The sequence below is a fragment of the Chenopodium quinoa genome, unplaced genomic scaffold (genome assembly GCF_001683475.1).
Source record: "Chenopodium quinoa cultivar QQ74 unplaced genomic scaffold, ASM168347v1, whole genome shotgun sequence".
Classification (NCBI taxonomy): Eukaryota; Viridiplantae; Streptophyta; class Magnoliopsida; order Caryophyllales; family Amaranthaceae; genus Chenopodium; species Chenopodium quinoa.
The window spans coordinates 3,007,526-3,035,391 of NW_018745684.1; the positions used below are offsets into that span (position 1 = coordinate 3,007,526).

The following is a 27,866-nucleotide window of genomic DNA, read 5'->3' on the forward strand; positions in this document are numbered from 1 at the left end:
ACTACTCTGTAGAGTTTTATTCTTCTTGGATGGGTGGACGATAGAAGTTTGATTTATTTAATTATTTTTTCTCTAAAATCATCTTAATTCATCCTAACTCTTGTACTGTATTTAGGCCCTGTTTAATTTGTCTTATTATTACTTATTTGAACTTATCTAATCTGATCTGATTGTCTGATTTGACCAAACTTTAATCTCAAGTGTACGATAATTTGTGAGGAAAAAATATATCAAGTGGAATCTTGTTAGATTCGTAATAATGTGTATTTTATTAATATGTAATTTTATAATTATTTTCATTACAAAAGTAAAGATATTTAGCGATAAAAAAAATGCACATAAAGCGATGATCTGTTCTGAACTTATTTTTTCTGATCTGATTTGATTTGAACTTATTTTTTCAAATAAGTTGTGTTTGGGGTAAAAATACCCTAAACACGTGGCCCAATGGCCTAGTGACACGTGGCACCCAGCCGTTGGTCAGCAGGGCTCCAATCCTCTGCTGACACGTGTCCTCTAAACCCTAAAAGGGGAACCATCCCTTCCCCACTATAAATAGTGGAAGGACCCTCATTAATGGGCATCTGGAACATTTATTACACACATTGAATACTCCTCAAAAAGACAAACACTTACCCCGAGCAATATTAATTGCAGAATTCTCCCATTACGCGAGAAGTAACTTCTACATTACGTGCATCCTACCTCCCGTATCTTTACTAACTTGATCGTCGGAGGCGGAGCTCCTACCCCCAGGAGTCTTCGTGATTTTGCAGGCACAGGCGTCGAAGGGCATTCTTGGAATTGTAACTCTCCCGCAGAACACATCAAAAAACCCCGAAACATTTGGCGCCGTCTGTGGGGAGAGTACTTCTAAGATGACTTCTGATACTGTGTCACCGAATCAGGGCAAACGGCCTGTGGTCGAGCCTGAGGTCCAGACGGACCATGAAAGTGGAGATGAAATTGAAACATATGTGGCCCCGGATGGGTCTTTCAGAACGAAGCACACTCGTGCTAAAGATAGAAGAGAACGGGAAATCAGCCAAGCTGCTCCCAGCAACCCAGCCGGGCAACCGGCTGGAATTGCCCAGACGGTGGAGGGCTCAGCTCCCGTTACAAGAAACGAACTCATGTCTTTCATGAATAGTTTCAAGGGTGAGATCAAGAGCCTCATCCGGTCAGCTACTCCAAAGAAGGGTCAGACGGCCAAGAAGCCTTCTGGGAAGAAGGCGGTCAAAGAACGAGTTCCTACCCCTCATCCAAAGCCAAAGGAGGGGGAGGGCTTAAGGTTTGACCCAAGCAGACTCCGTTTTCCTCAAGGGGAGCTGCGAAAGGCCATCCGGCACGTACAGCCGGATGGCTCCAAGAAAACATTCTCAGACGCCCGCACGTTTCTCCAAGAGAAGCGAGGTCAGGCGTCTGCGTCGGCCTCAACGTCGACCTTCCCGGACAGTTTCCATGACGTCTCACACAGGCGTACGGGAACGAATCCTGGGAGCCAGACGGGCGAAGCTTCTGCCCGGTCTGGACCCAAAGTGATCCAGCCTGGCCTATTCGGCACACCGAATGGGTTGGGTGGATCCCCTTTTATGTCACCGGGTCTTTTCGGTGGGCAAGCGCAGCAGCCGTACCAACCCACGGACTGGCAGCTGCGCCTGCTAAATTTGGGGGAACAGCCAACGGCGTTCTCACCCGAGATAACCCAGGCGGCACAGCCGCCTAAGATCAAGAATGTTTTGGTGGGGGCCTATGACGGCACCACCAACCCAGAAGACCATCTAATGGCCTACTCTAACCTCATGTACCTTCAGGGGTTAGATGATGTCGTCTGGTGTCGATGCTTCCCGGCTACCCTCAAGGGCATAGCCCAGCGGTGGTTTGGTAACCTACCAGCCGGTTGCATCAACAGCTTTCGAACTTTGGCGTACTTGTTTACGTCAAATTTCTCAATGAATATTCCTGCCAAAAAGACTAGCCTCGACCTAGGGGCAATACAGCAGGGCGACCGGGAGGGCCTCCGGTCATACGTCAGACGGTTCAATCTGATGAGAATTCAAATTCCAGGATTATCAGACGAAGTGGCCTATACAGACTTCTTTCGAGGTCTGAAGGATGGGTCGACCTTTAAGTTTGACCTCGTCCGGAAGAGGGTTGCTACCCTCCAAGAGGCGTTAATTGAAAGTGAAGCCTATATACAGGCGACGGAGCTTTGTGCTGTCAAGCAGCCGTCAGATTCTAAAAAGTCTGACAAAAAAGAGAGCCGGCAACAGCATCAGCCGGCAAGAAAGGAAGAGAAGAGAAAAGGGGTCTGGGCAGCTGACCGATCAGGACAGCCGGCCCAGAAGATCAGGCGGAAGTCAGAACCGTATGTCCCCAAATACGAGTTCGCAAAAGATTGGTCCACCATCCTCCTGGAAATCAAAGACCGGATGTCTCTCGACAAACCGGCTGAAATGAAAAGCCCCGTGAATAAACGGGACAAGAGCAAGTATTGCCAATACCACGAGGATGTCGGCCACGACACCAATGGCTGCTATAGCCTCAGGCGGCTATTGGACCGTCTGGCAGATGAGGGGGCCCTAAAATCCTACCTACCCAAGGCTAAGGGTAATACCCAGGCCAAGAAAGGGCAGGCGGCAAAAACCGGCCCAGTAAACTCCGAGACGGATGAAGAGACCATCTTCACAATAGCAGGCGGTTTTGTCGGAGGGGGTCCTACCATCCGGGGCACCAAAGACAACATCAGGAAGCTGGTCAACTCAGTGGATGAGGGCCAGGCGTCGAAAGACATCTTTCCTGAGGTCCTTATTTCTGAAAAGGACCGGGGCAAGGTCAGGCGGCCTCATGATGACCCCATCGTCGTCGAATGCAAGGTTGCTAACCAGAAGGTTGGCCGGATCCTAATAGACACCGGGAGCTTGTCTGACTTGATCAGTTATCAGTGCTTGACCAAGCTCAAGTACACATCCGGTACCATGCACCAGGCTCCTCACCCACTAGTTGGTTTTGGGGGTGGAGTAGTGCATCCGGTCGGAAGCATAGATCTTCCGATCCGGCTGGGTGAAAAGGGGCAAGGACGCCACATGGTAGTCAGGTTTTTGGTTGTGGAGGAGTTGTCCGCCTACAACATGATATTTGGCCGTCCTACCCTCAACGCATCTAAGGCTGTCATCATCCCGTCCCTCATGTTGGTCAAGTTTCAAAAGGATGATGGTACAGTCGGTGCCCTAAGCGGGGACCAGAAGACGGCCAGAGAGTGCTATCTCTCTGATGTCAAGACAACTATGGGTGCAGCCGGCAAGGGTGAGCCCATAGATATTAATAACTGCGACCCAGCAGTCCCGGCTCCAAGGGCAGCCGGTAAGAAAAGAAAGGCGGACCAATTGGAACCCGTCAAACAGGAGAAATAGCAATCACTAGCCGGTGAAAGGTCAGATGACCAACGACCTCAGCCGGCTGGTGACTGCCTTGATGTCATCCTAGATGACAGCCGTCCCGAAAGAACAGTCAAGGTCGGGACGGTAGCTTTCGAACGGTTGGGAGAAGGTTTGCTCCAGCTGCTGAAGGAATTCAAAGACATCTTTGCCTTTGAAGTGGAAGAGATGCCAGGCGTCAGCCCGGATCTTGCTGTCCACAAGCTAGCCGTAGATCCCAAAAAGCAGCCGGTTAGGCAGAAAAAGAGGGATCATGGTGGAGAAAGATCTCAAGCGGCAGCGGCTGAGGTCAAAAAGCTGTTGGATGCTGGGTTCATTAGGCAATGCTACTACCCGGATTGGGTGGCAAATGTCGTTCTAGTAAAGAAGCCGAACGGTACTTGGCGGATGTGTGTGGATTACACAGATCTGAACAAAGCATGCCCAAAAGATAGCTACCCGCTTCCAAAGATCGACAGCCTAGTCGACTCAACAGCCGGCCATGCGCTAATGAGCTTTATGGATGCCTATTCCGGCTTCCATCAAATACCCCTCTGGAAGAAAGATCAGGAGAAGACGGCTTTCGTCACTGATCAGGGGTTATTCTGCTATACGGTGATGTCGTTTGGGTTGAAGAATGCACCGGCTACATTCCAGCGCATGATAAACACTGTTTTTATCAACCAGATTGGCAGGAATGTAGAGGCGTATATCGATGACATGATAGTCAAATCCAAGCTACAGACGGATCACCTAACAGACCTGCGAGAAACCTTCACCACACTCAGGCGGCACCGGGTCATGCTTAACCCAAAGAAATGCGTATTTGGTGTTGAGTCTGGGAAGTTTCTCGGATTCTTGATTGACCAAAGAGGCATTGAAGCTAATCCGGAAAAAATACAGGCGGTAATTGACATGAAATCTCCCCGCACTGTAAAAGAGGTCCAGAAGTTGACCGGTTGCCTGGCGGCATTGGGGAGGTTCCTCAGCCGGTCAGGTGACAAGTGCCTCTATTTCTTCCAGGCAATCAGGAAGAGGTCAAGGTTTGAATGGGGTGATAGCATTTTAAATGAGGAGACTGCTCCCCTCCAGGAGACCAGAGAGCAGGCAGGCTCTGATAAGGAGGTCTCCAACTTCCCAGCCGGCTCTGATGCCGGTCGCGTTCAAAGTAGCAGTAGCAGCTACTTAACCGAATCTGAGGATAGCGAGGAGGCGGAGAGGCCTTCTTGGGATAATAGGAACGATCCTCTCATGATCGCCGTCTCCTCTAAGGACCGCGAGCTCATGCGGGCTGCGCTGCCAGATTTTATCAAACGGCGGCCGCTGGGGGGTGACTATACAATAAAAATCTCGGCTGCTCTGGGAACAATATGGTGGGAGGATGAACAACCGAACGCGAACGCTTGGTTCGGGTGCTACGAGGCGGCCTTCTTGGCCGGAGTCCGCTTCCCCCTCTATGACACAGTAAAGGCCATTCTTAGGGGGTATGGCCTGGGTCTCTGGCAATTGACCCCCAACTCATGGGTAAACATTTTAGGGTATATCGCCGCCTGCGAGATGCAGGGCCTCAACCCCGGCTGGGAGGCGTTTGCCCATATGCATTATCTGAGTAGGAGCCCAGGCGGCTGGAGAGCCTGGTATACCTTAACCACCCAGCCCAAATACCTTATGACCTTGGACAAGCCATCCAAATGGTCGGACTGGAAGCACCGGTTCTACTTGGTTAAGGCCCCAACTACGGCAGAGAACAGAGAATTCCGGATCTACAACCGGAAACCAGAACTCTTGGGGACCAAGTGCCGCCTGCCCCCTGTCCCGGAGGATGACAGAGAGACCATCCTTGACTCCGGGTTTTTTGAGTTAGTTCCTAACACCCTCTCATCCGGAGAGATAATAAGGGTACCTAGAAACTGGGTGCCCAAACATGAATTTTTTAGGGACGAATGCTTCTTGTCCGCTTGTGGTCTAAGCAGCATGTTTAAAAAACGTATGTATTCGGAACTCAGCCGGTTTCTTTCGAACCGGATGCTTTTATTTCCTTGCTTGTTTATTATTCTAACCGTGTGCCTGCCTTTGCAGAAGAAGCCAAGAAAATGCTGCCCACCGAGAAGACACCGGCTAGGTCGGCTGCCGACATCCGGAAAGCCAATCTCGAGAAAAAACTTGCTGCCCAGGCGGCGAGGAAGGTATAACCGTCTGATCCTTCTCATTGACTTCAATCTTTTTATCCCATAACTTATATTTTTCTCGTTTACAGGACGGGAAGCAGATGCCCCGGTCCCTTCAAAAACAGGTCAGGCCTCCGCCGACCCAACAAGAGTCTGCATCCAAGGTGCAGAAGACAGCCGACCGGCCAACTACCGGCGGCAAATCAATAAAGGTCCCAGGCGGGCCTGGATCTGCGGATGTGCTTTCTGCCATCCCATTGAGGACCGCAACCGGTCCCTCTGAAGGCCGTTCGGGCCGCCAAGGTAACTTCGACCTTACACTGCTTGACCTGCCCATGCGGGTCAAGTCTTATTCACAGTCTCGATCGCAGCCGGGGGATTCTCCAATCAGCCGGCAATCTATAGGCAGAGCATATGCGAGTTTCTCACCGTCTGTTTCTGGTGCAGATAATTCTCCCCGCTAGCCGGACGGGGCACAATATGCCCGGGCCATGCTGAAAGCCGTCCCCAGGGACGAGAAGGAGGCGATCCCTGGGATCAACTCCTTTAATACCGACCGGGTGCTGGTCGACCTGGCCGACGTATGCTCCAACAACCATGCGGTAATTTTCTTGACGTGCATTTTTAAATATGCAGTATTAACCGGCTGTATTTTTGCAGGCTATGCTGCGCGTAGAGGGGCTCAAACGAGCTTATACCCGCAAGTCTGAAGAGGTAAGGAGAAGCAAACGGGTTGTTGATGACGCCCATAATGTTGCTGACTACTCTTTGTACATGCATGGCTTAGAATCTAAATCTATACGCATGGAACAGGCGGAGAAGACCAAGGCCCTCCAACAGCAGATTGATCAACTGAAAAACCAAGTTGACCAACTGCAGGCGTCCCTGGATGATGCCAATAAAAAGTTGGAGGAATAGAAAGAGCCCCTCCAACGGCTGAGCAAGGCGGAGACTGAAAATGGCCGCCCTGCCAAAGAGAATGAGCGCCTGCTCAAAGAGGCGGCTGCTGCCAGTAAAAACTTCAAGGCCACCTTGGAGTCGGAGCAGGAGAGGCTCATTGAAGAGAATGAGCATGACTGTGCAAACCGGATGCAACGGGCGTTTTCCCTCATCCACCCGGAGGCGGACTTCACCGCCTGGGAACTCGCCTTCAAATATTCTGATCTTGCCATTCTGGCCGAAGAGGCGAATGAGCCGGGGCCTGGACCCTATGATACTTGGGTTAGGGAGGAGATTGCGCGAAGGCAGGCGGAGGCTGCTGAAGAGGAAGAAGTTGTTCCTGAAGCCGACGCAGCCGCTCACCCTGATCCAACCCAGAACCAACCGGAAGAGGACCGGTTCACTGTTCGCCTCGAGTAGCAACTACCTCCCGGCCTGCGCGCCTTGCATTATCTTGTAATAGCGCCGGATGAGATGGGCTACTCGGCTGTAATTTTTTATTTTGAATATTAACATTTTCACCGGCTGCGCCGGTTTGTACATTTTCATTTTGAATATTAACATTTTCACCGGCTGAGCCAGCTTTTGAATGCACTCTGTTTTTCACACTTGGCTTTTGAATGCTTTTTATGTTTCTGCACTTCAATACTAGAATTCTTGTTATTTTTTTATACATATTTCTGCGAGGATAACCAAAAGAACCCCGCCGGTAACACTACCGCTTGGGTCTTCGCAAACAGCAAAGAAATTTGCAAGGGTTGCCAAGAAGACCCCACCGGTAACACTGCCGTCTGGGTCTTCGCAAACTAAGCGAAGAAATTTGCTAGGGTTGCCCAGAAGACCCCACCGGTAACACTGCCGTCTGGGTCTTCGCAAACTAAGCGAAGAAATTTGCTAGGGTTGCCAAGAAGACCCCACCGGTAACACTGCCGTCTGGGTCTTCGCAAACTAAGCGAAGAAATTTGCTAGGGTTGCCCAGAAGATCCCACCGGTAACACTGCCGTCTGGGTCTTCGCAAACTAAGCGAAGAAATTTGCTAGGGTTGCCAAGAAGACCCCACCGGTAACACTGCCGTCTGGGTTTTCGCAAACTAGGCGAAGAAATTCCGACCCAAAACCAAACCGGATGGCGTCTGGGTAATTGCCCCTGGATAGCGGTCTGGGTCTTTGCAAGCCAGACAGCTATCCATATGATATAGCACGAATATATACACTAAGTGCCAACATTAGATTCGGGAGCCAGTCGGTTTATACTGATTTACCGGTCGGGACTTCGCAAAAGAATCACGCCAGATTAGGATGTCCATTCACCGGTTGGGCTTTTGCAAGCATACCCCTGAATGAATTATGGCCTAGACCAAATGTTTTTAGGCCTGCTCTTAGAGAGTCAGGCGGCGGTATTGAGTACCGGCTGAATTTTGGAAACAGCCTTTAGTGGTACTTCCAAAAAGTGGGCCGGCTGCAAGTTTGGGGGTGCTAGCCTGCCCTTTTTTGGTGCGAGGGATCGTCAGGCGGATTTGTCCACCTGTGTGATCGCTTAGAACAATTTACCACCCAAATGGGAGATGTTCTCTTCGATGAATTCACCCGTATGGGTGTCACAGGATGCAACAATTAGTTACTGGTGCCGCTTGTGGTAGGCACAAGACATGGCGGCTGTATACAAAATTGAATGTAATTCTCATTAATCATTTGAAAATTTACAAAAGATGTACAATAATTAGAAGTAGTATTTTTTGAGGTTATCTACATTCCAAGTTCTAGGCAACTTTCTTCCGTCTGGAGTTTCCAGGCGGTAAGTGTCGTCTCGTACTTCTTCAAAGATCCGGTAGGGTCCCTCCCAATTTGGGGTTAATTTGCCTTGTTCATTGGCCCTACCGGTTGCCTCCATTTTGCGAAGCACAAAATCTCCTTCTTTCAAAGGTCTTTTACGAACCCGCTTGTTGTAGGCTCTAGTCATACGCAGACGGTAGATCTCATGACGCAAGGCAGCATTCCCCCTTCGCTCTGGAAGAGCGTCTAATGCCAACCGCATGGCTTCCCAGTTAGCCTCCTCATCATATAACATAATGCGTAGAGTAGGCTCATAATGTTCAATGGGAAGAACTGCTTCAGTGCCGTATGTCATGAGAAATGGGGTCTCACCGGTTGGCCCCTTTTCGGTTGTCCGGATAGCCCAAAGGACATGAGGTAATTCCTCTGCCCATAGTCCACCGGCTCTTTCTACTTTCTTCTTTATCTCGTCTGAGATCAACTTGTTAAAAGCCTCAACTTGACCGTTTGCCTGAGGACGGCCAACGGATGCAAAACAATGGGAAATTCCTTGGTCTCCCAACCAGGTCTTCAGGACAGGCGTTTCGAACTGCGGTTCGTTGTCGAAAACCATGGACATTGGAACCCCAAACCGGGTGATGACGTTTCTCCAGATGAAAGAAATCACGTCTTTCGTTTTAATCCCTTTTACCGCCTCTGCCTCAACCCATTTGGTGAAGTAGTCTACTGCTACAAGAATGTAGCGGCGGCCACCTGTAGCAGGTGTATAAGGGCCCAAAATGTCCATGCCCCATTTTGCAAACGGAACAGGACTATGGATTGCCGTGAGATCTGTTGCCGGTTGATGTATCAACTTGGCGAATTTTTGGCACTTATCACATCTCTTTACTAGATCCATGGCATCCGCTTCAAGAGTGGGCCAGAAGTACCCTTGCCGCCTGGTTCTTCTGGCCAGGGACCTGCCGCCAATATGCGAAGCACAAAACCCCGCATGCAGGTCCTCCAAAACTTCTCTCCCCCTAGCCGGGGTTACACATTTCAAAAACGGCTGCAGGTAACCCTTCCGGAGGAGTTCCCCTTGATGCATAACAAAACTTGAAGCACGCTTCTTGAGCGCTGATGCTTCTGAAGGATCATCCGGTAAAGAACCATCCGTCAAGAAAGACCGGATGGGATCCATCCAAGTAGCACTTCTGTCCAGGACTCCAATGGGATCATTCTGAATACTTCGTTTTTCAATGACTTCCCAAAAGACCGTCCTAGGTGAATCACAGGAGGCTGATGATGCCAACTTTGAGAGGGCATCCGCCTGATTGTTTTCAGACCGGGGCACCTGTCGCAGATGAAATTCGTCGAAGGACCCAGCCTCTTCCTTAACCGCCTGCAAATATTTGATCATAGCCGGATGGGTGGCTTCGTAGTCACCAAGGTATTGGCTAACGATCAGCTGTGAATCTGAGCAGGCGTCAACCTTTCTTGCACCGGCTGCCCTACACATGCGCAATCCGGCTAGTAGAGCTTCATACTCTGCCTCATTGTTGGAGGCTTGGAACTTAAACCGTAGTGCATATTCAAACTTATCCCCTTCCGGGGAATGACAGATAACACCTGCACCACAGCCGTTCACCGTAGAGCTGCCGTCTACAAATAACTTCCAGACCTGATCAGGATTTTCCGGTTGCACCGGCCTAGTCATCTCGACAATGAAGTCGGCAAACGCCTGACCTTTCACTGCCCGCCTGGGTTCAAAAGTTATCTCAAGGCTTTGTATTTCAACAGCCCACTTGATCATTCTACCGGATGACTCTATAGCAGTCATTGTGCGCTTGAGCGGCTGATCTGTGTATACCACAACCGGATGTGCCAAAAAGTAAGGCTTCAACCGCTTGACTGCCACGAATAAAGCCAACCCAAATTTTTCGATCATGGGGTACCGGAGCTCAGCATTTTTAAGGACATGGCTGATAAAATACACCGGCAGCTGAATGCCGTCTCTCTCAGCGACTAGAACGGCACTAAGGGCATGATCAGAGACGGCTAAGTACATGTACAGAACCTCCCGGGGTAGGGGGCTCACTAGCCTTGGCAAAGAATGCAAGTGATGCTTAAGCCTCTGGAATGCCGCCTCTGCTTCTTCACCCCATTCAAACCTTGACCTCTTCCTGATTGCCTGGAAGAAATAGAGGCACTTGTCACCTGACCGGCTGAGGAACCTCCCCAATGCCGCCAGGCAACCGGTCAACTTCTGGACCTCTTTTACAGTGCGGGGAGATTTCATGTCAATTACCGCCTGTATTTTTTCCGGATTAGCTTCAATGCCTCTTTGGTCAATCAAGAATCCGAGAAACTTCCCAGACTCAACACCAAATACGCATTTCTTTGGGTTAAGCATGACCCGGTGCCGCCTGAGTGTGGTGAAGGTTTCTCGCAGGTCTGTTAGGTGATCCGTCTGTAGCTTGGATTTGACTATCATGTCATCGATATACGCCTCTACATTCCTGCCAATCTGGTTGATAAAAACAGTGTTTATCATGCGCTGGAATGTAGCCGGTGCATTCTTCAACCCAAACGACATCACCGTATAGCAGAATAACCCCTGATCAGTGACGAAAGCCGTCTTCTCCTGATCTTTCTTCCAGAGGGGTATTTGATGGAAGCCGGAATAGGCATCCATAAAGCTCATTAGCGCATGGCCGGCTGTTGAGTCGACTAGGCTGTCGATCTTTGGAAGCGGGTAGCTATCTTTTGGGCATGCTTTGTTCAGATCTGTGTAATCCACACACATCCGCCAAGTACCGTTCGGCTTCTTTACTAGAACGACATTTGCCACCCAATCCGGGTAGTAGCATTGCCTAATGAACCCAGCATCCAACAGCTTTTTGACCTCAGCCGCTGCCGCTTGAGATCTTTCTCCACCATGATCCCTCTTTTTCTGCCTAACCGGCTGCTTTTTGGGATCTACGGCTAGCTTGTGGACAGCAAGATCCGGGCTGACGCCTGGCATCTCTTCCACTTCAAAGGCAAAGATGTCTTTGAATTCCTTCAGCAGCTGGAGCAAACCTTCTCCCAACCGTTCGAAAGCTACCGTCCCGACCTTGACTGTTCTTTCGGGACGGCTGTCATCTAGGATGACATCAAGGCAGTCACCAGCCGGCTGAGGTCGTTGGTCATCTGACCTTTCACCGGCTAGTGATTGCTATTTCTCCTGTTTGACGGGTTCCAATTGGTCCGCCTTTCTTTTCTTACCGGCTGCCCTTGGAGCCGGGACTGCTGGGTCGCAGTTATTAATATCTATGGGCTCACCCTTGCCGGCTGCACCCATAGTTGTCTTGACATCAGAGAGATAGCACTCTCTGGCCGTCTTCTGGTCCCCGCTTAGGGCACCGACTGTACCATCATCCTTTTGAAACTTGACCAACATGAGGGACGGGATGATGACAGCCTTAGATGCGTTGAGGGTAGGACGGCCAAATATCATGTTGTAGGCGGACAACTCCTCCACAACCAAAAACCTGACTACCATGTGGCGTCCTTGCCCCTTTTCACCCAGCCGGATCGGAAGATCTATGCTTCCGACCGGATGCACTACTCCACCCCCAAAACCAACTAGTGGGTGAGGAGCCTGGTGCATGGTACCGGATGTGTACTTGAGCTTGGTCAAGCACTGATAACTGATCAAGTCAGACAAGCTCCCGGTGTCTATTAGGATCCGGCCAACCTTCTGGTTAGCAACCTTGCATTCGACGACGATGGGGTCATCATGAGGCCGCCTGACCTTGCCCCGGTCCTTTTCAGAAATAAGGACCTCAGGAAAGATGTCTTTCGACGCCTGGCCCTCATCCACTGAGTTGACCAGCTTCCTGATGTTGTCTTTGGTGCCCCGGATGGTAGGACCCCCTCCGACAAAACCGCCTGCTATTGTGAAGATGGTCTCTTCATCCGTCTCGGAGTTTACTGGGCCGGTTTTTGCCGCCTGCCCTTTCTTGGCCTGGGTATTACCCTTAGCCTTGGGTAGGTAGGATTTTAGGGCCCCCTCATCTGCCAGACGGTCCAATAGCCGCCTGAGGCTATAGCAGCCATTGGTGTCGTGGCCGACATCCTCGTGGTATTGGCAATACTTGCTCTTGTCCCGTTTATTCACGGGGCTTTTCATTTCAGCCGGTTTGTCGAGAGACATCCGGTCTTTGATTTCCAGGAGGATGGTGGACCAATCTTTTGCGAACTCGTATTTGGGGACATACGGTTCTGACTTCCGCCTGATCTTCTGGGCCGGCTGTCCTGATCGGTCAGCTGCCCAGACCCCTTTTCTCTTCTCTTCCTTTCTTGCCGGCTGATGCTGTTGCCGGCTCTCTTTTTTGTCAGACTTTTTAGAATCTGACGGCTGCTTGACAGCACAAAGCTCCGTCGCCTGTATATAGGCTTCACTTTCAATTAACGCCTCTTGGAGGGTAGCAACCCTCTTCCGGACGAGGTCAAACTTAAAGGTCGACCCATCCTTCAGACCTCGAAAGAAGTCTGTATAGGCCACTTCGTCTGATAATCCTGGAATTTGAATTCTCATCAGATTGAACCGTCTGACGTATGACCGGAGGCCCTCCCGGTCGCCCTGCTGTATTGCCCCTAGGTCGAGGCTAGTCTTTTTGGCAGGAATATTCATTGAGAAATTTGACGTAAACAAGTACGCCAAAGTTCGAAAGCTGTTGATGCAACCGGCTGGTAGGTTACCAAACCACCGCTGGGCTATGCCCTTGAGGGTAGCCGGGAAGCATCGACACCAGACGACATCATCTAACCCCTGAAGGTACATGAGGTTAGAGTAGGCCATTAGATGGTCTTCTGGGTTGGTGGTGCCGTCATAGGCCCCCACCAAAACATTCTTGATCTTAGGCGGCTGTGCCGCCTGGGTTATCTCGGGTGAGAACGCCGTTGGCTGTTCCCCCAAATTTAGCAGGCGCAGCTGCCAGTCCGTGGGTTGGTACGGCTGCTGCGCTTGCCCACCGAAAAGACCCGGTGACATAAAAGGGGATCCACCCAACCCATTCGGTGTGCCGAATAGGCCAGGCTGGATCACTTTGGGTCCAGACCGGGCAGAAGCTTCGCCCGTCTGGCTCCCAGGATTCGTTCCCGTACGCCTGTGTGAGACGTCATGGAAACTGTCCGGGAAGGTCGACGTTGAGGCCGACGCAGACGCCTGACCTCGCTTCTCTTGGAGAAATGTGCGGGCGTCTTAGAATGTTTTCTTGGAGCCGTCCGGCTGTACGTGCCGGATGGCCTTTCGCAGCTCCCCTTGAGGAAAACGGAGTCTGCTCGGGTCAAACCTTAGGCCCTCCCCCTCCTTTGGCTTTGGGTGAGGGGTAGGAACTCGTTCTTTGACCGCCTTTTTTCCAGAAGGCTTCTTGGCCGGCTGACCCTTCTTTGGAGTAGCTGACCGGATGAGGCTCTTGATCTCACCCTTGAAACTATTCATGAATGACATGAGTTCGTTTCTTGTAACGGGAGCTGAGCCCTCCACCGTCTGGGTAATTCCAGCCGGTTGCCCGGCTGGGTTGCTGGGAGCAGCTTGGCTGATTTCCCGTTCTCTTTTATCTTTAGCACGAGTGTGCTTCGTTCTGAAGGACCCATCCGGGGCCACATATGTTTCAATTTCGTCTCCACTTTCATGGTCCGTCTGGACCTCAGGCTCGACCACAGGCCGTTTGCCCTGATTCGGTGACACAGTATCAGAAGTCATCTTAGAAGTACTCTCCCCACAGACGGCGCCAAATGTTTCGGGGGTTTTTTTATGTGTCCTTCGGGAGAGTTACAATTCCAAGAATGCCCTTCGACGCCTGTGCCTGCAAAATCACGAAGACTCCTGGGGGTAGGAGCTCCGCCTCCGACGATCAAGTTAGTAAAGATACAGGAGGTAGAATGCACGTAATGTTGAAGTTACTTCTCGCGTAATGGGAGAATTCCGCAATTAATATTGCTCGGGGTAGGTGTTTGTTTTTATGAGGAGTATTCAATGTGAGTAATGAAATGTTCCAGCCCCCATTAATGAGGGTCCTTCCACTATTTATAGTGGGGAAGGGATGGTTCCCCTTTTAGGGTTTAGAGGACACGTGTCAGCAGAGGATTGGAGCCCTGCTGACCAACGGCTGGGTGCCACGTGTCACTAGGCCATTGGGCCACGTGTTTAGGGTATTTTTACCCCAAACAGTAAGTATTCAAAACCTCGGATTAAATCCTTTTCGGCTTTATATACCGGGTATCTCATTTACTTTTTTTTTTGGGTTTTTTTCACACAACAATCCAAATTGTGAACAAGCTTGTGGGCCTTTGAACAAATAATATTTGGTTCCCATCAAACACAACCAAATATCAAACACAACCAAATATCAAACCATAAAAAAAATCAAAAAACCAAACTAGGGATGCAATCGAGCGAGTCGTTCACGAGCTAAGGGGTGCTCGACTCGACTCAAAAACTTTTTTCATGTGCTCAACTCGTGCTCATTAATGTTTCGAGCCAATAAACCTTCTCGACTCGTGCTCGTCAAAGTTTCAAGTTGAGTCGAGTAGTTCACGATCTGCTCGTTAAAGTTTTGCCCTTCTAAAATTCTAGGCCTTTATTGTTTTTTTTTTCCACTTTATATAGTTTTCTTTTATTTTTTTTTATTAATTATTAAAGGTTTACTCTTTCTTTTTTGATAATATTAATTAACTCTTATTAAGTGTCAAATTTGTTCATGGTAATAACTATGTTTGTAAATTCTATATTAATAAAATACATTATCGAGTTGCTCACGAGCTTATCGAGTCGAGTTAGAGCTTGCTCAACTCGTGATCGTTAACATATTGAGTCGAATCGATTTCGAGTTGGGCCAACTCGAGCCGAGTTTTGACCGAGTTGAGTCCGGGTTGCTGACAAGCTACTCAACTCGATTATCACCCAAACCCAAACCAGAACAAAACATTAAAAAAAAAAAACAAAAAAAACCGCAACACATTTTTCAACAAAATTCAAACTCAAAAACATAAAAAATTAAAAACACTCTCTTTCCCGCTCACCTCTAAAATTTCACTTTTTTTTTTCTTTCATCTCTTTCTCTCTCCTCTTATTTTCCGCCTTCTTCAAAATCAAAACTTCCCCAAAAAATCCAAATTCAAAAACCCTAAAATAAAAAATCAATTAAAATTAATCAATGTCGTCATCATCAACTCGGCGGATCAAAGAAAGGGGAGGATCTGTCGGAAAGATTGCATCTTCAATACCCAATAAAACCCTAACCCCAATTTCTGAAAAACCCTCATTAGCTACCAGTGGAAGGAAATCAATCGGCAAGGAAAACCCTAACCCTAGATCGGTTTCTAGGGTTTCCGGCGGAGCTCAGAAGCCTGTGATTCGGTCAATGCCAAGAGTTTCTGATGTCGAAACACGGTCTCGATCTCGAGGTAGGAGGAGTCCTAGCCCTAACCCTAACCCTAATTCTAACCCCTCTGATTTTACTAGAGTTTTGTCTGATATGCGGAAAACTAGGGTTGCTAGTGGTAGTGATTCTGCTAGAAGGGGTGAGATTTCTGGGTTGAAGGGGGTTAGTGGGTTTAAAGTTCTGGATAAAAAGGGGTTTAGGGATTTGAATCAGAAAATTAGTGGAAGTAGGGTTTCTATTGATGGGAAGGAAGTTACAAATGTTGGAAAAATTAGTGGTAGAAAAGATGATAATATATCTTCTGTTCATTCTGTAAAGGTAAATGTTAATAATTTAAGTGATGGGTGTGTTAATGAGGGTAATAAAGTTCAAGGATTCGATCCCTGTGAATCGAAAAATGTGAATCAAATTGTCGATTTGAAGAGTAATGTTGGTTGTTCTAATATGGAGAAAAGTGTGAGAGTCTCGAGTGCTTCGAAGGGTGTGGATGTTAGTAAAGAGAAGGGCGTGATTGAGGAGGGGATGAGTGGGCGTGTTGCGAACAAGCACGCTAGTAAGCTGCACGAGAAGCTTGCGTATTTGGAAGGGAAGGTGAAGAGAATTGCTACTGATATAAAGAAGACAAAGGAGATGCTTGATATGAACAATACCGATGCGTCTAAGGTTATACTTTCGGATATTCAGGAGAAGATTTCGGGTATTGAGAAAGCCATGGGCAATGTGATGAGTGATTCTAAATCACATGGAACTGCTGATAGTTCTAGTAATTCGGATAATTTAAAGAACACTGAAATTGATAGCTTACACGGAATAAAAGAGGAGAATCAAAATGTGCAAGGTGATTCTTCAAAAGTATCAGTGAAAAGCTTGAGTTGTGAAGAGCTAGAAGCTAGGCTTTTCCCTCATCACAAATTTTTACGAAATCGGACTACACTGAAAGTGGCAGATTATGGCTCTCAAAGTGATGGAACCCATGTTTTAGAAACCAATAATGAATCTAATTCCAAAGATGACGCAGAGTGTCCTATGGATGAGGATCCAATAGCAATGGAGTTCTTGGCTTCCTTAACTAAGACACAGTCTAAGGTTGATATGAAAGATGTAGAAGCTATTTTGGATGCTAATAAAGTCCATGAAGCAGATGATGCTGAAACTTCAACAGCACGACGGAGTTCAGGTGTATTGGGTGGAAAAAGTACTGCTGAAGTAGATTTGGAAGCTGATGAGACACTTGACGAATTTGATGATCAAGAGAATAAGCAAAAAATGATAGTTGATGAAGAGATGGATGATAATTCCATTTCTCAGCTGATTGAAATTGGGCGCAAGACTTCTACTGGAGGATGGTTTGTATCGGAGGGAGAATCAGTTCTTCTAGCTCATGATGATGGTTCATGTTCTTTCTATGATATTGCGAACCATGAGGTATGCTTTTAATTACAATTTTTGAATTCTGATAGCATTTCAATTTGAATTTTGCCTGTTACATTAGTGTCTTTGGGAGATGCAAATTACTTGTGATAACATACTGCATTACTGCAGCATATAGTCAAAGTGCACTCGCTTCTTGTTGAGTCTTTATGGCTTTCAGTAATATGAGACGTTAATTTATCATCAATTTTCCAGGAGAAAGCTGAATACAGGCCACCAGCAGGAATTTCAGAAAACATATGGAGGGACTGTTGGATAATTCGCGCCCCTAGTGCTGATGGTTGCTCTGGAAAGTATGTGGTGGCTGCTTCTGCAGGAAATACTATGGACTCAGGGTTCTGTTCATGGGACTTTTATACCAAAGATGTGCGAGCTTTCCACATTGAGGATAACACTACCAGCCCAAGAGTAGCTCTTGGTCGGTTACGTGATAACATTATGTACAGAAGGAATGCTCCATCTAATATCATGTCCTCTGAAAATCTCCAATGGTGGTATAGACCCTGTGGACCTTTAATTATCTCCACTGCTAGTTGTCAGAAAGCTGTTAAAGTATTTGACATCCGTGATGGCGAGCAAATTATGAAGTGGGATGTTCAAAAGCCTGTGCTACCAATGGATTATTCTAGTCCATTGCAGTGGAGAAATAGAGGAAAAGCTGTTATAGCAGAAGCAGATGCTATATCTCTGTGGGATGTCAACTCATTAAATCCTCGAGCATTGTTATCTGTTTCAACCTCAGGTCGCAGGATTTCAGCTCTTCATGTGAATAATACTGATGCTGAGTTGGGTGGAGGAGTCCGACAAAGGTTAGTATCTCCCTCATTATATGAACAATTCCTGCTTCTTATACACGTCTATAATGTCATCTCCTGTTTGGTGATGCTTGTTGATTATACATTACTGACTTGGTGCCATGAAAATTACGGAATATGCCTTACTGTTCAAATCAGTGGATTTATGGATATAATCATTTTTAACTGCAATAAACTCATCCTGGCAATGCAATGATTTAAAATTTGCGAAAATTAATGAGTATCTTCTATGTTTCTGCTGGTGCGTGTGTTTTTTGGGGGAAAGGGTGTGTTGCCGAAAATATAGTGGGATAAGCAAAATCATCTGAAACTAATTATCAGATATAAGATCATAAGAGCATATGATAGTTTTCCTGTGTTGAAATTGGTTGCTGTTTGATGTGCAGAGCAAGTTCATCAGAAGCAGAAGGAAATGATGGTGTCTTCTGCACTGCTGATTCCATTAATGTCCTTGACTTCCGTCAGCCATCTGGTATCGGACTTAAGATACCTAGGATTGGTGTAACTGTTCAATCTGTCTCTTCCCGAGGAGATTCCGTGTTTCTTGGCTGTAGTAGTGTTGTCTCAGCGGTAAAGAAGCAGGTGAATTCACAGGTGCAACAATTCTCTTTACGGAAGCAGAAGATAGTGAACACCTATACATTACCTGAATCCAATGCTCATTCCCATCACAAAGCGCTGACCCAAGTTTGGGGGAACGGAAACATGGTTATGGCCGTTTGTGGACTTGGGTTGTTTGTTTTTGATGCTTTGAAAGATGATGGGTTGCCTTCATTTGCTAGTGACTATAGTAGTCCGCAGAGTGCGAAGGAAATTATTGGCCCGGACGACTTGTATTCACCTTCATTTGATTGCCTCTCTTCCCAGGTTCTGCTTATATCAAGAGACCGTCCAGCAATGTGGAGGCAATTGTCGTAGATATGATGCTCATTATAAGCTAAGGAGCACCTCGCTCTTTTCATGTAAAATAAGTTAAGTGTTTTTTTGTTAATTATTGTGTGTTATAACTTATCAGTTTTTGAGTGGTTTTTTTTTTTATCAGTTGATTTGCTTGATATGTATAAATGAGATGCCGACCGTGATTTCTTGCGAGTTTCTCCATGGGCAAGTCTCTTGCTTTAGGCTTATATGTGTCCATCTTTTAAGATCTTCTCGATTATTCAATCGTGATCAATATTTCAGCTATATTCTACTCCCTCTGACCCTTAATGTTTGCCATGTACCTCTTTTTGTTTACTTTTTGTTAACATGTTTTTTCTTTTATTCAAAGTAGATTAGTATGAAAGTGTTAACTATTGAGCAGTGAGTAGAACTGAGTACCTGGCTGTGCTAATACATGCACCTTGTATCTTCGGACTAGTAAGTACTTGTATGTGTAAGAGTTCCAAGTGTGGCTGCCACCACCTTCGGGCATGGTTAAAGTAAATTGTGAAACTTCCTTGCTCGAGGATGGATGGGTGGGAGTCGGAGCTGTGGCGAAGAATGGAAATGGAAATGTATAGTTTGGTGCTACCAGGAAGATGCGGTGCATGATATTGCTGAAGGTAAGGCTGTCTTGAAATCTTGCTAACGGTTCGGTTAGCTCGCAGGTATGTGCTCCAATATGTAAGTGTATTTTTGTGGACTGATTATATTCTTGTTGATATTTTTTTTTTTTTTTATACTCGGTATTGCTTTGGTTTGATTGTTTGGTCTTATGTTAAAAGTGATGAGAATGTTGTACTCGTGTTTTTTTTTTTTAAGAAAATGTTGTACTCGTGTCTTATTTTCAGGATTTTTTTTCAAAGTGAGGTTTATTAACAAATAATTTTGTAAAGTAGATGCGTGGACAAATTATTTACCAAACTAAGCTTTCAGTGTAAAACGCTGTCTCGGATAGCATTTTATACCCTGTTTAATTAAATTTGTAAAATGCAGGACAGTGTTTTAAATGTTGACTTTCTTTTTTTTTTTTTTTTTTTTTTTTTTAAATTTCGTAATTTCTGATATTTAAAATGTTAAATAAAAAAAAATAAAATTCAAATACCCTAAAATGTCGACTGAGGCAGCAACAACTAATAGCCAACAACCTCTTCACTCCAAATTTAGCCCCCAACCCTCATTCAGCCACTACCCTCCACCAATCATTCAACCACCATCCTCCACCACTCATTCAGCCACCATCCTCCACCATCACCCTCCAACACCATCCCCACCACCAACCCCAACCTCAACCACCATCCCCACCGTCATTCACGATCCTCGACAACCTCCCCACTACCAACCATCACCTTCCGCCACTTTTGCCAACCCTTAGCCATTTCAAACCACTCAAACCACTCCCAACAACACTACAACCACCAGGAACCACCACATTAACCACGACTAGCCATCGCTTCTACCCCGTTTCTCATTATGGAGCCTAAATGTTTTGTGTTTGCTATAAATCGGCCTGGAATGATCCATTTTGACTGACATAAGTCCGATTCGGACAAATAAGGAAAATAAACTTTAAACCACACACAGATTTATTCAAAAAACATTTATTATGTTAATAATGTAAGTGTTATATACATTAAACCCGATTACAGTAAATAAATCACATAATACTATCGTGACTCATTTATTCGGGGTAACGGTTCTCTATCTTGTCTGTCTTCCCTTCGTCTTATACGACGCCGCCTGTAATGAGTAATGGTGGTAAATGGGTCTCGGGGTGGTGGCGGAGTCTGCTGGCTGGACGACGGGTCCTCCTGAGTAGGTGTGGACGCAGAACTATGGATGAGGTAATCCTCTGCGGCTCTGGGTGACGTAGGATCACCTCCATCGCTACTCTGGCCGGCCTCGAACTACAAATGGACAGAGTGGCCTCCATGACTGTCTCATTGGTGGACGAGATAGCTGTGACCATATATCTGCAAGGTAGCCACACCCATATCTCGCACCTGCTCCACCTGGGCTCTGGTGGGTCCATCTGCAAGGGCGCCTGATAGTGCATCAACCATCGTCACCATATTCGCCGCCTGCAATAATCATCGATTAGTCAGTTGTATGATACAAAAATTTAAAAATTGATGAAAATAAGTAAATTGAATAAGCCCACATATCAGCTAATGACGTCAAAGGTTGGATGGTAATTTGTGGGTGGTGGCGTGTAGCTGGAGTTGATGAAATGCCGTGTAAACCGCTTGTACCAGACCATGTATGGATCGTGAGGATCCATAACGCCTTGGATCGGATCACCGGCAACGACGAACTCCAACCGTCGCTGCCATAGGTCAATGTAACGCCCATGCTCCACTGGCCATTTTACCATTTTTTATTAAAAAAAAACTTTTTTTTTTTTACCATTTTAAAAAAAATCCGGATAACCCATTAACCCTAAGACCAAACTCACCTAAGTCCCTAATCAGTAATCCGCCTCTTTCTCTTTTTCTTCTATTTTCTCCCACCTCCCTCCTCTCTCATCTCAGATTCTCAGATCTCCTTCCTCCTCCTTTTCTCATCTCAGATTCTCATATCTCCCTCCTCCCTAGACCTCCCTCCTCTCTCATCTCAGATCTCCCTTTGCCCTCCTCTCAGATCTCCCTCTTCGTCTTTTGCTTTGTAGGTCGCTTGCGAAAATGGTGGTGATGGTGATGTTGCCGTATCGGAGGAGGAGCAGTCGATGACTTCACACAGTTATTCGGCGCCGAGTTTGGTGGTTTGTGAGATGAGAAAAGAGAGTTTGAGTACGGTTTGCCAGGTTTCGCAGGGGGAATTACGGCAGAGAATTTTCAGTAGTGGTGGAGATTTAATTCCGGTAATAGAGGTATCGGAAACCGAGGTGAATTCGAATTCGAGACCTAATCTTGTTAATGGGAAGTTGGTGAATTGCTCGCGAAGATTCGGTAGATCGAAGCTGGTTCTACGTTTTCTGAGCCTGAATCTCTTGTTTGTATGATTGTTTAGACTGAAGTTTAGATTTTGATTGTAATTGTGGTTTTTTATTGAATGTTTTGTTTGTATGATTGTTTAGACTGAAGTTTAGAATTTTAACTGCATTATAAAAAGGGTCTGATATTGGATATTCGAGTTATCCGATCCGAAAATTTCGGATATTCGGATATCATATATCCGAAATTTTCGGATCGGATATCGGATATCAAATATCTGGATTTTAGGATACGGATATCCGATCCGTGCTCATCCCTAGGTCCTGGCACACCACTCTGTCTAATGATCCAGCAGATGTGCAGGTATGACATCAACTAAGTCAGCTACATATGGATCTCATGTCATCTGTAAATAGGTTAGTGCATAGACAGTGTACAAATTAAATAAATGTTTACAAATTTCTTTTAAGTTACCACCTGATCCTCGGTGAGTCGGTCAAGGGCGTCTCGGTAGTACCAAAGACCCCTCGCCGCATGCGCATGTATCAGTTTGAGGACCACCCACCTAATACCAAAAAATGTTTTAGTTTGTCAAGTAGCAAAATAAAACCGCCATAGGTCTAAAATCATGACAACTGATACAAACCTGCAGTATGGCTCATCAGGTGTAGGGAGCGGTGGAGCAACGTACGCCTGGTAGTGCTCGTCTCGGTCCTGTTGCCCTTGACGATGTACAGCAGGCCTACCTGGTTTGCCTACATGGATGTGCTCCCAAGCCCATAACTGTAATACAAAAATACAAAACTAGGTTAAGTATAAATTAGGTAAGTAATTGCCAAACTAGATTGTTGATAATTAGGTGGGTTACTTGAAGCACAATCAACGGACCTCCGATCTTGCCAGAACCACGGTGGGATGCTCTACATAGCTGGCGCTACAACGTCAGCATACAGGAACTACCCCATCTGTAGCCACGGATATGATCCCAGTCGTGGTCTAACAACTGTAGGTAAATAAGATCCAGATGGCTCCCGCTTTTGTTGCCGAACAACATGCCTGAGATGAGTAGGAATAGGTATGCTCGAGCGTGTCTCTAAACTGTGGCGTCATCAGCGTCCGCAGGCAGCACACGAAAAGTCTTGCGTATCCAGCCGGTCCTCAACCCAGAGCCCCTTATATCATCGGGACCTGGCTGAACCCTGAGAACCCGAGCTACCAAACCACGGGGATTGACTAACGCGAGTCCTGTGACCGTAGTCTCGTGTATAGGAAGACGTATGAGTATTGCCACGTTCCGCAATGTAACGGTCGCCTCCCCAACAGGTAGATGGAAGGAGTGCGTCTCCTGTCTCCATCTCTCCGCGAGCGCAGTGACAAGTGCTCGATCAATCTCTCTGAACGCCATCCGATTAATACCGCCCAAACCAGCCAACTCGACGTACGGAATAATGCGTGGATCGACAACCCAGTCACCCATGTGTCTGGTAGTGTAGTTCCTGCAAACCAGCAACCCCGCTGTATCAACCTGATAAATAACCATACGACCGTAAATAATTGAAAATACTATATCAATTTAACATGCATACAAGTACATGAACTGACAGATGAAATATTATCGACTGATCCCATATGTCAACGCTTCGATGTTTGTCCTGTAGTGTCAGGACAGAAGGGTTAACAGGTTCGGTGTCCTATCTTGTCCGTCCATGATATATGTTCATTAACAACGTTATATTCTAATTTTCAACACAATTACTGGATTAGAAATTAAACACGAGCAAAATCTCAAGTTAAAGGCAACGACAAACAGTAAATTTCAAATGTTAAACTTCAAAATAGAAATGTTCTAAAAGTTATAAATGTTACACAAGTTATAAATTCAGAAACAAAATCAAGCTAGTAGTTTACTATAGCATTCTACAAATACAAAGTTAGGTCTCGGTCCATCTACATGGACATGTTCTCTGGTTGTGACCTTGCTGGTGACAGCGGTTGCATTTGCTCGGGGGGCGGTTACTATCATCCATTTCATTGCGTATGCACTTTGACTTTGGCCGACCTTGTCCTCGTACCATGCTGATGTCTGGAATGTGTTTAGGGCCGCTAAACTTTTCCCAGGTCGTCTCACAGGGGATAGGCCAGAGCTGTGGTGCATAGGTGTTCGTATAGGCCTCCGATTGCAACACACGGTCAAACCATGGCCGCTCTAATAGTGAATACTTCGCACAAACTGCTTGAACATGAGACTATGGAAGGTGCAATATCCGTGGTTTGTTGCATGTACACGTTCTTAACTGAAAGTTAACAGTATGTTTATGACCTCCTTTTCTACCAAGTCGCTCTCCCCTTTCGGTTGTAACTTAATATATATGCAGTCGGCGGTTATATGCATCCACTCTGTGATATCTTGATTTTGCAGTGTTCTTCTCCAAAATGGCAGTGACCTTAGGGGGGTATGCAAGTCCCTGTTCAGACTTAGCCTCAGAAGATTCCTTTCTTAAAGTGAAACACCTGTTAACTCCGTGGAAAGTTACTCTACAAGGGACATGATCGGTAGAAACCGAGCTCCCTTCAACACATTGTTAAATGTTTCAGAGAAGTTTGTTTGTAGTCATATCCCATATCTGCGACCAGCGTCATGAAACAAAGGCCACATAGAAAACGACACTTGGACAATATACTCTATGGCCTTGGTACATGCCTAACCAATTGTACTCAAATCAGCTTGCAGTTTTCTTTCTTGCCTTTGGTACGCAACAGCCTTGATCATATCTCTCATGTCGTTGCTTCGCACGTAAGTGTTCAAGTTAGAAGCCATGTGGCGAACACAAAACCTGTGATAGGCTAGCGGCTCGTTGAATCCAACGTTAGGATCATTAATTGCTGCAATGATCCCAACATGTCAATCAGTTATAACACAGAAGCCATCTCGTTGCGTGACATGAACCCAAATGCAGTACAGAAACCAAGACCAGCTGGAAGTGTTTTCCCCTTCAACCAACGCAAATGCTAGCGGAAATACTTGGAAGCTTGCATCCACACTTGTAGCAACCAATGGTGTTCCTTTATACTTCCCGTACAAGTGCGTCCCATCAATAAAGATAACAGGCACACAATGTTTAAAACCATCGATACAAGGGCCGAAGGCCTAAAACACTCGTTCGAACACTTTCATGTTGTTGTAGTAAAAACCATCCACCAGAGCTTTGTGTTTCCAAACAACAACGGTTCCGGGGTTTGACTGTTGGAGTGCTTGCATGAAGTGCGGAAGTCTACCGTAAGAACTCTCCCAATCCCCAAATATTTCAGCTATAGCTTTCTCCTTGACATACCATGCTCTTTGATATAAACCATCGAAATGAAATTGCTTAGAGATGAGATCCTGTATGAATTCAACTTTCAAGGACAGATCTTTTTGCACAAAGGACTTCACATACTCAGATATTATGGACAAATCCAAATGTGGGTGATCAGTAGATAATATTTCAGTGACACAGTTCTCCCGGTGCGGGCCTTTGTATGTGACTAGGGTAAAGCCACGCGAGTGCTCACTTGTTTTAGTACCCCGTAGCGACCAACCACATTTCTTCTTGCACCGCAAATGAAGGACATTCTCATTCGAGGTCACTGTGGTGTAGAATTGATTCCTCTATATAGAATACATCTTCATCATTTAGAGAAACATTTTCTTACTTTCAAAAAACATGCCCTTCTCAAATTTTGCCCCGGGAACAAACGTTGTATGGCTACCCGATTCGGCTCAATACTGATCAACTTCATAGTTCTTGTTTATCTGACTGAACCAAGGTATGAGAGTTCCAACCATGGCCTTACCAACTTCTATGTGTGCAGGTTCAACATCCATGTTGTCAAGTCCATCTACCTCCTCTCCGCTCTCGGCCTCATCATTTGTTTCCGCATACACATCATACACAGACAATTCGTTATTCACAATATTTTCAAGATATTCAACATGATTTAGCATAGGTTGAGACGGTGATGCTTGAACATCATCTTGCATAGGTGAAGTTATATGAGAACTAAACAACATGTGAAATTGATCGTCGTGCAGCATTCTACTGAAAGATCCCATCCCATATTCATTTGATAGAATGTCGTGCGAGGGCATTTGCAAGGACTCTGTGTTGTAACCGGAAATATATGTAGCTTGTTGTTCTGACCGAGTACTTTGTTGGGTACATATAGGCATCATTTCTACATATATCTCAGTGGGAACACCCTTCATTGCAAATGACGCTCCTCAAAGCTTTCAAATGTTTATTCGCAGAAACAGGTAACACTTAAACCCCATTGACAGTCTCAAACCTCATTTAATGTTTAGTTAAACGTTCATTGGGTTTTAACCAATACTACTATGAACCTCGTTCATCAAATCATTGAAAGTCATGTCCGGTTCAAGTGATAGTGGTTTCATATTTCCTCCATTATACACGACAATTGGTCCAACAAGCAAAATTCACCTCCTCGCCGGCATAACAAACTACATTTTGTGCAGACATATATTACATAACAACCAAAACACATTTTACTTAAAGGCACTAAATCATCATAATTAAACAACAATGTAGACATACTTTTCAAATTACAACAACTTAGAAGCACTAAATCACTATAATAAAACAACAATGTAGACATACACTAACAATTCAACATTATCAACACTAACATTCACTAACAATGTAGAGATTCACTAGCAATGTAGACAATGTAGACATACACTAACAATTATCAACACTAACAATTCAACATTATCAACACTAACATTCATAAAAAATATCAACAATTATCAAAAAACCAAGATTTTAAAAACCTAAGAGAGAGGGGCAAGTACCAAATTCAACAAGGAAGTGAAGAGGGGGGGGGGGGGAGGGCGGGGCTGTCGGCGGCTGGTCGTTGGAGGGAGACGCCGGTGGGGGGGGATTTTGGTTGAGTGACAGAGAGATTGAGTGAGAGAGAGATTGGGTGCGAGAGAGATTGAGTTAGTGAGGGAATTTGAGTGAGAGAGAGAAGCTGGGTCTGATATCAAGGATAAAAACGCTGAGTGAGACAACGTTTCATTAATCCACTAAAAACGCTGCCTCAGTCAGCGTTTTAGAGTATTTGATTTTTTTTATTTAACACTTTAAATATCAGAAATTACGAAATTTTTAAAAAAAACAAGTCAACATGTAAAACGCTGTCCCAGACAGCGTTTTACATGTTGAATTTTGTTTTTAAAAAAACCAGGGTATAAAACGTTGTTCGAGACAGTGTTTTACCCTGGAAGCTTAGTTTGATAAATAGTTTTGCCACGCGTCTACTTTACAAATTTTTTTGTGAATAAAGCTTACTTTGGAAAAAAGTCCTTATTTTCAAGTATCTTGATAATGTTGTACATTCTCATGTACGAGTTGTTCTTTAATTAAATAAATTAATACAAGCACTGATCTTTTGCTTCCAAAAAAAAAAAAAAAAAAAAAACTTAGAAAGTAAAGATTTTTTTTTTGATAGGGAAGATTTGACTCTTGACTCATGAGTTAGTATCTAAGGTTAGTCATCCCCTCATACCCCCCACCAAGCACCAACTAGCCATTCACTATAGATATGTTCAATTTATATAATAGATGATCTGATTTGAATTTTTCTAATCTCATCTCATCTCATTTAATTTGATTAGATTTTCAAGTTTCACCTAAAATGTACATTAATCTATAAAATAAAATATCATTAAATTTGTATCAAAGTGCACTAATTTGTAATTTATGTGTTCCTATTTTTTAGTTACGTTTGAAATGTTTTTTATAAGAGGAAAATGATACTATAAAACGTAATGAAAAAAAAAATACGTAAAATAAAAGGAGCAATAAAATACTTTGTATATTATTTGACGGTCCAAAAGAAGTGGTGAATCCGAAGAAAGTAGAGATAAACCTTAAAAAGAACCCTTGGCCCCTTGGGAATTGGGGCGCAGGGTTTCAGTGACGCAAAAGCTCCAAATTGTTTGTTTAACAACGAACAAAAATTAAAGTGATAGATTCACGAAATTTAAAGTACTTCGT

General features: G+C 45.6%; 1 protein-coding gene across 1 annotated transcript; it reads left to right on the forward strand.

Moving 5' to 3' along the window:
- The first annotated feature begins 15,284 nt into the window (after positions 1-15,284).
- Positions 15,285-19,148, forward strand: LOC110717362 (KIN14B-interacting protein At4g14310-like). The gene is made up of 3 exons (XM_021896035.1): positions 15,285-17,132; positions 17,334-17,947; positions 18,340-19,148. Exons 1-3 carry the CDS (start codon positions 15,480-15,482, stop codon positions 18,869-18,871), a joined length of 2,799 nt encoding a protein of 932 aa, XP_021751727.1. The 5' UTR covers positions 15,285-15,479; the 3' UTR covers positions 18,872-19,148.
- The last annotated feature ends 8,718 nt before the right edge of the window (positions 19,149-27,866 follow it).

Bases quoted from the DNA above. Each gene is read 5' to 3' on its own strand.
- LOC110717362 (XM_021896035.1), top strand. From the start codon at position 15,480: ATGTCGTCATCATCAACTCGGCGGATCAAAGAAAGGGGAGGATCTGTC. The intron at 17,133-17,333 runs GTATGCTTTTAA...TCAATTTTCCAG, and splicing joins ATGATATTGCGAACCATGAG to GAGAAAGCTGAATACAGGCC. The intron at 17,948-18,339 runs GTTAGTATCTCC...TTTGATGTGCAG, and splicing joins GGTGGAGGAGTCCGACAAAG to AGCAAGTTCATCAGAAGCAG.